The sequence below is a fragment of the Triticum aestivum genome, chromosome 2B (genome assembly GCF_018294505.1).
Source record: "Triticum aestivum cultivar Chinese Spring chromosome 2B, IWGSC CS RefSeq v2.1, whole genome shotgun sequence".
NCBI classification, from domain to species: domain Eukaryota; kingdom Viridiplantae; phylum Streptophyta; class Magnoliopsida; order Poales; family Poaceae; genus Triticum; species Triticum aestivum.
The window spans coordinates 670,505,461-670,516,983 of record NC_057798.1 but is presented as its reverse complement, the minus strand read 5'-3'; the positions used below and the strand labels follow the sequence as shown (position 1 = coordinate 670,516,983).

The 11,523-nt window shown below is 44.3% G+C and overlaps 2 protein-coding genes across 2 annotated transcripts in view; both read right to left on the bottom strand.

The window, feature by feature from the left end:
• LOC123041991 (E3 ubiquitin-protein ligase RNF14) overlaps positions 1–2,837 on the bottom strand; it is a 3,740-nt gene extending 903 nt beyond the window's left edge. Inside the window, exons 1-5 of the mRNA XM_044464525.1 lie at positions 2,456–2,837; positions 1,887–1,961; positions 1,235–1,787; positions 425–810; positions 19–218 (exon numbers count right to left, since the gene is read on the bottom strand). Of these exons, the coding sequence (XP_044320460.1) occupies positions 19–218; positions 425–810; positions 1,235–1,787; positions 1,887–1,961; positions 2,456–2,770 (1,529 nt within the window). The 5' untranslated portion in view covers positions 2,771–2,837. The remainder of the gene's footprint in view (positions 1–18; positions 219–424; positions 811–1,234; positions 1,788–1,886; positions 1,962–2,455) is intronic.
• Positions 2,838–7,527: 4,690 nt separating this feature from the next.
• LOC123039381 (E3 ubiquitin-protein ligase RNF14-like) overlaps positions 7,528–11,523 on the bottom strand; it is a 22,689-nt gene continuing 18,693 nt past the window's right edge. The window contains exons 2-7 of the mRNA XM_044462576.1: positions 11,401–11,475; positions 10,770–11,316; positions 8,367–8,752; positions 8,075–8,274; positions 7,806–7,950; positions 7,528–7,662 (exon numbers count right to left, since the gene is read on the bottom strand). Of these exons, the coding sequence (XP_044318511.1) occupies positions 7,528–7,662; positions 7,806–7,950; positions 8,075–8,274; positions 8,367–8,752; positions 10,770–11,316; positions 11,401–11,475 (1,488 nt within the window). The remainder of the gene's footprint in view (positions 7,663–7,805; positions 7,951–8,074; positions 8,275–8,366; positions 8,753–10,769; positions 11,317–11,400; positions 11,476–11,523) is intronic.

Genomic DNA, 11,523 nt, shown 5'->3' with positions numbered 1-11,523 from the left:
TTTCATAGAATTGCCTACTTGAAATGATCGTAGCCACTGACTGGCTTGCCACAGCGGAAGCAAAAGTATTTCCCACAGCTGACGCACGTCATTTTGTTGCAGCCTGCAGTTTTGCTGATGGCCATCCGACAATGGGGACATAACCGAACATCCTTATATAGCTCTTTAATGTTCAGCAGTTCTTGCGCCATCTCCCTCTCACTCATCCTACCTGATGCCTGTGGTCATAAAAAATGCAGAAGAAAATGGTAGATACTCATTAAAATTAATAAAGACACAAGTTTACATTGCATCATGGTCTTCGGGTCGCAATAATGCACAAAACTTACAGATCAGTTTCTTACAAACCGTCCATAAACGTGTAGTGCATGCTCATTTGGTCTCACCGAGGCGAAAGCATAAGAGATATTAGTTGCACGTTTACCTTCCGGTGCTGGATCTTTTGTTCTGGAGTTAGGCACTGCTTCCCTGGATGCCAGAGCTCCTTACAAAACGAGCAGAAGATGAAGGAACACTTTGGACACTGCGCAGTGTTATCCTCGTCTTCCACGCAACCAATTACACACTTTGGGCAGAAAACCACGTCTGCCATCGAGTCCAAGGCTTTCTCGAGAGCAAGCCTATCCCAGCGTTCGAATTCTTCTTCGCTAAGAAGCTGCTTTAAGACATGTTGTGGAATGGAAGCATTGCACTTGGCGTCAGGGCATACCAACTGGAACACACTCCCTTCCTTCACATGCATTCTGCACAATGTCTCCATGCACTTCGCACAAAACAAGTGCTGGCATGGAAGCTTGATGAAGTTCGAACCTGATTAATACAAATTGAAAGTTAGTTTGCTCGTGAACGAACTTTGATTGGCGGTAGCGTAGTTCAGCATCCCAAGAAACATGATTGGAAAGGAATAACATGTTTTTTGTTCACAAACACACATCAAAACGTGTGCTATTCGTACCAAAAGAGTCACGGGGTCACTGTTCTTCCTTTTGGGGAAAAGATAGTATGAAGCATAAATTTACAGAATATGTTCACATTCTACCATGAAGCGCGGAAACTTCATAGGCATTAGTTACCACATACCAAGGAGACTACAACGTGGAATTAGCTAGCACGATAGAACCAATAGCATTCTTCCTACAAATGACCTAGAGACTGCATACTAAATGTACCAGATTGATCTCTTGTCATGTATCTATGCTGAATAAAGAAGAAAGCATAAAGGAAACAGATTTACCTGTGCTCTGGTTGAGGCATATCATGCACATATGGAGATCCTCAAGAAAAGCTTGGTAATGCTTCTTACTACAGTAGCTGAGCATTGAAGGGATGACAGATTCCAATGAGACCCTTCTTGAGATTGCACGCATATCTACTTTGGGTGCTGGGGTGTCATCTTGGCCTAACATTATTTTGCCATCAAACCAGAGATGTGACAATGAAGAATTGTGTATCCACTCAACCCATTGATAAACCACTTCTTGCCCCTGCAACTCTGCCCAGATGGAATCAAGCATCTCACAGAGTTGAGAAACATTATGCTCATCCATCCATTTAGCGGTGAGAGTGAAACATGGTGGGTCCTTGCTAGGATATGATTTTGGAAGGAAGCATGTCAAAACCAACGGAGGCAAGTACTCAAAGTTGCTAGTGTAAGAGAATTCATCTGGTTTATTTTCATGGTCTTCGCTACCACCATCAGGACATCCTCCATGTTTTGAGTTTTCACCAAGGGAAGAAAGCTTAGCGCACAATTCAGCACCATCAGGCAGATCATAACGTATGTAAATCTGTACTTCAAAAAAAAATCAAAGTATTAAGCCCCAATTTCCACTATCGAGGAAGCAATGAAATTGGATATTAGTAAACAACAATACAGCATAAGAAACCTGGAAATAACGGAGCCCTCCTCTGCTTTCAAATTCAACAAGGTCATCTCCATATATTGCTTCTAGTGCCATCAGCTGCAGTGAGCAAACAAATGATCGAAGGTGAAAAACGTAAGCATCAAACAATTTGGAAAATAAAAGTAAACATCAAAGCTTGAAATAAGCAGCAAGAGTCGGAAAATCAAAATAAATGAGTCCGGGGAACTGCATGTAAGGGCAAACACTCCAGTTTGGCATCAGGTTCTTGAGAACAGAAACAAGTCTCCACTGCAACAATCTCGTTTTAACTGCTACTCCACCATTGCAACCGTGAATCGCCTTTTATCCGATCTGGTAAGTTAGTAGCTAGTGCGGAAAATTAAATTTCAGACGAGACAATTCATCAAGGTTTAGTACCAGTCTGTTCAAGCTAGAGAAATTAATCACAATGCTTCCCTATTTCCAGAAGAAACAAAGTCGAACCCCCGCCCAAAACCTTAACAATCACAGTTCACACCATAGATCAATATGTTGGATATAGGACAAGTGAGATCCTGCAATTTGATATCGGTGGACTAGCAATAGTGCACCTCATCGTCCTGCCTCTGCAGGTTGTCACGTATCTCCTCCGCCTCTGCCTCGTCCTCGGCGGAGAGGGTGAGTCCTGCCGCAGCCGCGGCGATCGCGGCCTCATCCAGCCTCGACTCCGCCTCGGCCGCCGCGGCCCACGGGGAGTCCAGGTCGGGCACGTTGTCCTCGGCGCCGCCATCACACGACGGCACCGGCCGCGCCTCCGCGGCGCGTGAGGAGGACGAGGAAGAGCCCCCGGGTGAGAATTCCGGGGAGTGGTCGTGGCTTGGTTGCAGCAATCGCGATGTCGTGGCGCCGACGGAAGCTGCTGCCATGGATGGCGGGACCTCGGAGTTGGTCTTTGCGTCGGGATCGTAGTCGTAGGCGTTGCTCGCTTTTGTCGGCCCCCCCGTTGGGTTTTTTCTGGTGCAGCCCTCGGCCCGTTGGGTTTGTGTTTGAAACTTTGAATAGGTAATACTCCTTCTGTCCCAAAATAAATGTCTCAACTTTGTACTAGCTCTAGTACAAATTTGTACTAAGTTCAAGACACTTATTTTGAAACGGATGGAGTATTTCTCAGCTTCCCTTTTTGGACTTCTTTTATTGGTAGCCTTCCTTTTTGGTGAAAATGTACATATGCACATTTTTGAACATTATGTGAGCCGGCCCGTTAGGAAATCACAATGTTGAAAAAATAATCAAATTTAAGTTTTGGAATATATATACCCCGTTGGGTTTTTCTGGTGCAGCCCTCAGCTCGTTGGGTTTGTGTTTGAATAGGTAATATTTCCCAGCTTCCCTTTTTGGACTTCTTTTATTGGTAGCCTTCCTTTTTGGTGGAAATGTACATATAGGCATTTTTGAACATTATGTGAGCCGGCCGTTAGGAAACCACAATGTTGAAAAAATAATCAAATTTAAGTTTTGGAATATATATATTAAACATGTTTTTGCTTTTTTATTTTTTGGAATATAATTTGACATTTTGATTTTCCTAAAAGTTTTTAAGAATTTAAATATGTACTATTTTTAACTCATAAATTCAAATAAGAATAGAGCGACGGGAAGGAGAGTGTAAAGCTTCCCATCATATCGCATCATCCCTTATACAGGGAGTGGGGAAAATTGAATGGCAACAGTTTAATGCCGCCACATGGTAGCAAATCCCTATGTATTCCCCCATTAAGGTGTTAATGGCGCGTGGGGATCGAGGCACATGCCCCCTCTCGATGGGATGTGGGCCCTTGACCCACCCCCGCATGTCACATTAACCGTCAGGTCAAAGGCAACACGTTGCCAGGTGGGCCCGTGGATAAGACTAGCTTGTGTGAGCCAGACGAGAGGACCTTTGAGATGATGCGCGGGAACTTGTCCCGCCCACCAACGGACAATGCAAAAAATCTTTCCAGCATACAGCTCAGGTCTCTCTGTCCACATTTCCAAAGTCAAGGTGGTTAACATCACTTCGGATGCAGCTCGATGGATGGAGGTCGGCTGCGTGAAGACATTGTCCAAGATACATTTCGTTGAACCTATTTCAAGACCGGTGACCAAAAACCATGTGCAACTCGGAAAGGCTGAGGTGCAGCCAAGCTTGAAGACCGGTTTCAGGTGCTACTGTCGATGTCCTGACCGAAGGGCCTTTCAAGATGTTGTTTCTTGGCCTGGTGGGTCGTCTGAGGACCCCTCTGTTGGTTCCGTACTTGGGCACTTTGGGCAACCCATGATGCTATACACAAGGACTCCGCAAGGCTTGACGTACAAGGCACAAAGACAAAGCCGTGGAGGATTTTACCTCCACCCACGTAGCTAGCATAGTTGTGTAAACCCTAGGACATCTGGTATGTTACATGAGCAGGGTTCGGACTTGTCATAGAATATAATCGCAATCCCTTGGTAGTTTATAATTTGTATATACACCACAACACAATAAAAGAAAGAACATGATGTAGGGTATTATCTCTCCGTGAGAGTCCGAACCTGGGTAAAGCCCCTGTCTCTGTTACCATTGTGCCAAGTAGCCTAGCTAAGAATACCCTATTGAGGGATCGGCCGGATTTATCTCCGACAGTCTGCCTATGATACCTATCACCATAGAAGCAAACAATCCCAAAATCAGTACGGGAGGCTACATGAATAACACTAACTAGGATAACATGGAAGAGGCACTATGAGGATGAACATTGAGCTTGTCATCCCACACATTAGTCACAAGTCACCCGAGGAACCCCTCCAAGGAACTACAATGCTATCATTCATCGCACAACAATTCATAAGATCAATTTAACCTTAGAAGATTTAATTTCAGAAATGAAGGTTACCTACGCTTTAGTGGAATGGATGAGTTTGGCAGGGTAGGTCATGCTTTCATTGTCGATGCCCCTGCACATACCTTGCAATTCCATGCAATAAAATTCATAACGCCCAAGACTCGGTATGACCATTTACCACCAATTGATCAAGATCCAAAACCTCCCTCATCACCCACATGACACAGCAAAGGACTTGGTAAAGGGCGTGGAGTGGTCTGGCATTGTAGTTGTTTCGAGGGGTTAGTTCAACAATACCAACCACGTTACCTTTGTTCGGTACTCTTTCTCATTAAAGATAAGCGTCTATGATAACCATGTGTATTTGTAGGAACCACTGTACATTCACCATCAACTTAGAGCATCTCTAACCGATCATTATAAAAAATTGTGGGAGTAAAATTACGGTTTTGCTCCTCTAAACCGCACCTAACCGATCTCCTATCGGTGTTAGAGGAGTAAAAAATTTACTCCACGGACGCCCTAACTCTTAAATATACTCGACTAACCACCCGTGGCCCGTGGAGAAATAAAACTCGCCTCCCCCCGGGCGCACTCTCCCCACCATGTGCCACCACCGACACCCTCTAGCACTCACCACACATCTATGCCTGTCGTCGTCATCGCCGGTTTCAACACACCCAGGACCCGACGCCGTCACGTTCGGCGGGGAACGAACCGTGTAGCCATCTCGTTCACTCCGCACCGCCCTACCTGCCTCCACTGGCCACCACATGCCACAACCGACACACTGTAGCACCTGTCACGCTCCTCCCCCATTTTGATTCAGTCGCTTCTCGTCATCGACGCCTAAATCAGCACACCTAATCTCATTGCCACCTTCGCCAGATTCGATGCACCGGGCCCCGGCATCGTCGTATTTCGGCGGGATTTGGCGGGTCTCAGACTACGCGGCCACCTCGACCGCTCCGCACTGCCTCACGGTATGTCGTCCTCCTCTCTACACTCGCATCTCACCCGTTGACCGACCGCTGGCACAACCACGTCCGTCGGCCGGCCGTGATCAACCCTCGCCCAGCAGCTCAGTGGTGAGTCTCTATCGGCCATCAAGTGTGATGACTACTGGCAGCTGGTGTTGTGGCTCGTCTCGATCTCGCCCAAACATCCTTGATGTGTTTTCTACAAGTGTAAAATGGACGGAGTGAGTACAATTTTGTATGGATGTTCTTTGGATCCGTAGCAATTTGAAACTTGTTGTTTGATTAAAAATTTACGTAGAAAGGATGTAAGTTTTGATATTGGGAAAAAGAGTACATTGATTTATATATTGCTAGCAATAAATGTGCAATCCTTTATAACACTAATTAAGCTCCCTAGTTTTAAAGAGCCCACATTCAATTGAGACCTCCAATTGAGATTAGGTCACCCAATTTTGACCGGATCAACAATTTCTCAAACTTTCTCATTCAATTCTTTTATACTATACATTATGCTCCTTAATTTTTAATGCCTCGCAATTAATTTGTGTCTTCAATTTAGAATTATTTCAACTCAATTTTGACCGGGTCAACAATACTAAGCTCCCTATTTAAGGCCTCACAATCAATTGAGGTCTCCAATTGGAATTGCTTCACCCGATTTTGACCGGGTCAACAATTTCTCAAAGCTCTCCCGTTCATTTCTTTTATACTAACACTATGCTTCCTAATTTTTAAGGCATCACACTTAATTGATGTCTTCAATTTAGAATTTGGTCGCTCGATTTTGACCGGGTCAACAATTTCTCAAAGCTCTCCCATTCATTTCTTTTATACTAACACTATGCTTCCTAATTTTTAAGGCATCATACTTAATTGATGTCTTCAATTTAGAATTGGGTCACTCGATTTTGACCAGGTTAACAATTTTCCGAGGAGCTCTCTCATTCAATTATTTTAATTCACCATGTTCCCTAATTTTGAAGCTCTTTCATTCGATTTTAGATTTGGTTTACTATTTTGATCGGACCAATGACTTTTCAAATCAATCAGCAGCGGTCTATAGAAACATACCAATCTCGTGCACACTCCCACCACCTAGAAAAAAGAAATGCCACCATCTGATATTGTAGCACCAATATAGTACATGCAGCTACCGACACAGAAATTTCACCACATAAATATGGTTTATTAGTGGATAACATAGGATCACACCGCGAAAGTCACATCAAATCACCTTGTTATAAAAAAACACTTCAGCATCTCCTTGCCCCGCCGAACTAAATATTCCATCAATTCGAAAATATAAGGGGTATTAGTTTTTTGGAACTTTAACTTTGACCAAGTATAGAGACAAAAATATCAACATCCACAATATTAAACAAAATAATATGGAAATTCATTTCATGATGAATCTAATTATATCAATTTGATATTATGGATTTTGATATATTTATCTATAAATTTGATCAAACTTAAAAATGCTTTGACTTTTCAAAAGACTAATACACCTTATATTTTGAAACAGAGTTGATATTTTTTTTGAGATACCTAACAATATCAACGGCGCAGCAAAGTGCGTCTAACCCTTCTAGTAACTAGTTAAAGGATAAGAGGCCATATAGAGGCCAAAATTAAAAGGGATGCCCCATCACCAATAAAGTGATGCCCCCTCGCTAAGTCCATTTTATAAAATAAAAGGATCATTAAAAAAATATTTTGAGAAGATCATCCTGGTGCAATATTTGGTCATTAATGGACTAAACGTAACGTTCGGCATGCAAATTTCTAAATGAGATCATGTAAAAGTCAGGAGCTGTAAAATCATGGCAATGGGAGTCGGTGCTATAACTTATCAATCCCTACGCATTCCGGCGAGCCCCAATGCCCCCTCTTTAGCATCTTATCCTGGATTGTCCGTTTGCATAGTGTGCAGTAGCTGGTTCGGCACGCCCAACAGAAGACATATTTCTCATCATCCTGCATGACATCAATAAATTAGTTAGATGCATCGAGAGGCAAATCAGTGGTGATTGGTCACGGTGCACCAGCAATAGGAAATGGATAGAATTCTGCTCTACTGATTCCCTGCTCCATTAAGTTCAGAAGATATGTCTTGTTACCTTGAAATTTTTTTCGCGACATTTGGGGCATCTTATGGTGCTGCCCAATGGTTGCTTTTGAGCTCGCATCTGAATTCCATTTTGTAGTTCAATCATTTTCTTGTCCCAGTCGGTCATATCTGCAGCCTCGAAGAGCCGACAGTTCCTGAATCAAACAGATTTGAGGGTTTTCAATCGCACATGCACATAGGTAAGTAAGACAAATATCACGGATGCATTCCCCCATAGGGGGAGGGATGTTTGATGTTGCAGGAGATGAGATGACCTACTTGAAGTGATCATAGCCATTGATTGTCTTGCAGCAACGAAAGCAAAATAGCTGACCACAACTAGTGCACATCACTTTGTTGCAGCCTGCGCTTTTGTTGATGGCCATTCGACAATTTGGACATACCCGAACATCTTTGTACAGTTCTCTGATGTTCAGCATTTCCTGTGACATCTCCCTGTCATTCAACTTGCCTGACGCCTTCAATCGTAAAATTATGAACAACAATGTTAAATGCCCAGTAAAATAATGGCATTACAATACTACGGAAAATATTTTAGTTGCATTTTTACCTTCCGGCGCTGCAGCTTTTGTTCTAGAGTTAGACACTGCTTCCCTGGATGCCATACTTCCTTGCAAGAACCGCAGAAGGTAAATGAACATTTCGGACATTGTGCGTTGTTATCCTCATCTTCCATGCAGCCTATGGCACAGTTTGGACAGTAAACCACGTCTGCCATTGAGTCCAACGCTTTCTCAAGAGCAAGCCTATCCCAACGTTCAAATTCTTCTTTGCTAAGAAGCCTCTTTAATAAATAGTGTGGGATGGAAGCATTACACTTGGTGTCCGGGCATACCAACTGAAACAAACTACCTTCCTTCACATGCATCTTGCATAAGGTCTCCATGCATTTCACGCAGAACAAGTGTTGGCATGGGAGCTTGATGAAGTTTGAACCTAGTTGATTCATAATTAAAGTCAGCTTACAACGGAACCGTGTTTAGGGAGAAAAAAAAAGGTTACAAGGGATCCTTTTTTTTTAAGTTTATTACAAGGGAACAAAGTCCAACCTGTGCAAGTCAATAAGAAGAAACATGATAGGAAAGGAGTAAAATGTTTTTTCCTCAAACATGTACCCAAATGCATGTCATATTGAATTTATAGAATAACAGATTCACACATTTTGTTCCCTTTTTGGGAATAGAAAACAAAATATAACATGGTAATATTAAGCCCATTATATAGAAAGAATTTGTTCATCTGTTTCTTCTTCCAGATATTTGTTACCGCCATATGCATGGCAAGGGTCAACAAGAGTACAAAGTGGACGGCCACAATTGAATGGATGCTATTCTTTCTGGGAATGCCCCTACAAAATGCAGGTGAAACATAACAGCTTGATTTCTTGCTATATGGTACTCCCTTCGTCCTACTCCCTCCGTCGAGTATTTGACAAAAAACTACCACATTAGGGGTTACCGTCCCACAGAATTACCACTTTCAAAAAAGTGACCGATAACTACCAAAAATTTCTAATTTTGTGACTAAAAACTACCACTTTTAAAAAAAGGCCAGTTTAGACGATTTAAACACGTTTATGACATGTGGGACCCACCCATCAGGTCTGACATGGTGGCAAAGTCAATTCTTGACCGTTACGTTGACTGTTATTACAAGTGGGGCCCACCTGTCAACATCACTCTTCTTCTTCCTCCTCCTCCTTTCTCTCTTTGCCATTTCCTCAAACACCTTCTGTGCACCCGCGAGCTACCTCCGCCGTCCTCCACTGCCGGCGCTCACCTCTCCCCATGCCTCGATCATGTCTGGAAAGGGAGAGCCCGAGCTGCCCAACCACTCCGGCGACCACCTCTCCCCCTCGCGTCACTCCGACGAGGTCACCTTTGCCGGCGACAACTGCCACCGGCATGCACAAACCAACCTAGCTAATACTCGCCTTGGTTCGGGTTCCCACATGAGGTCCTGGGGCGCTTCATCGCCCGCCTCCTGCTCCTCCGTGCAGGTGCAGCCGGCCCGCACGGCCACGGTGCCGGACACCGCCGAACTCGTGCGCCTCGTCGAGGAGCCGGAGGAGGCTTTGCCTTGGTTCGAGCTCCCACATGAGCTCTTGGGGCTCCTCGTCGCCCACCTCCCGTACTCCGTGCAGGTGTAGCTGGCGCGCGCGGCCACGGCGTCGGGCGCCGCCAAGCTTGCGCGCCTCGTCGAGGAGCACAGGAGCGTGAGTCCCGCCTGCGCACCGAGTTGCTCGAGCACAAGATCCTCAAGGAGGCCGTCGTCGAGGAGCTGTGTCCGGTGGTGGCGCCGACGGCCTCGGAGGAAATTCCGTCAGCTTCGGCAGCCGCTTCCATAGTTCCAGCCACCGTGGTTGCGGCGCCGTTCCAGTCCCCAACCAACGCCAGGGAGGTGCTGCGCCGGGGCGTCGTCATGGAGGAGTTTGGAGCTCAAGCCTGGGTGCACAGCAAGTGTTCAACGAAATGGCAAAGAGAGAGAGGAGGAGGAGGAAGAAGATTGATGCTGACAGGTGGGCTCCACTTGTAATAACAGTCAACGTAACGGTCAAAATAAACGGAGTTGACTTTGCCGCCACATCAGCTCTGACAGGTGGGCCCCACATGTCATAAACATGCTTAAATCGTCTAAACTGGCCTTTTTTCAAAAGTGGTAGTTTTTAGTCACAAAATTAGAAATTTTTGGTAGTTATCAGTCACTTTTTTGAAAGTGGTAGTTCTGTGGGACGGTAACCACTAATGTGGTAGTTTTTTGTCAAATACTCCCTTCCGTCCCATAATATAAGAGTGTTTTTGACACTAGTGTAGTGTTAAAAACGCTCTTATATTATGGGACGGAGGGAATATAATCTAAGACCTTTTTTATCACTACAGTAGTGTCAAAAAAACGTCTTACATTATGGGATGGAGAGAGTACTACTGAAAAGGCAAAAAGCAAATGTTTTTACCTTTGCTCTGGTTAATGCATATCATGCACATATGAAGATCCTCAAGAAAAGCTTGGTAATGCTTCTTACTATTGTAACTGAGCATTGAAGGGATCACAGTGTCCAATGAGACAGCTCTTGAGATTGCCCGCATATCTCCTTTGTGCGTTGGAATGTCTTGGCCTAACATTATTTTGCCATCAAGCCAGATATGTGATAATGAAGCATTCCGTATCCACTCAACCCATTGATAAACCACTTCCTGCCCCGGCAGCTCTGCCCAGATGGTGTCAAGCATCTCACAGAGTGGAGAAACATTATGTTCATCTATCCATTTGGCGGCGACTGTAAAATATGGTGGGTCTTTGCTAGGATAGGATTTTGGAAGTAAGCATGTCAGTATCAAAGGAGGCAAGTACTCAAAGTGGCTAGTGTAAGAGAATTCATCTTGTTTGCCGTGTTCTTCGCTAGCGCTATCATCACATCCTCCATAATTTGGATTTTCATTAGCTGAAGAAAGCTTAGCACACACCTCAGCACCATCAGGCAGATCGTAACGTATGTAAATCTGCACTTAAACTCAAAGCATGAAGCCCAAATTTCCACCGTCCAGCAAGAAATGAAATTAGATATAGGGAACCACATAAGAAACCTGGAAATAGGGGAGCCCTCCTCTGCTTCCAAATTGGACTAGGTCATCCCCATATATTGCTTCTAATGCCATCAACTGCAGTGATTAGAAGGTGAAAATGTAAGCATCAAACAATTTGGAAAA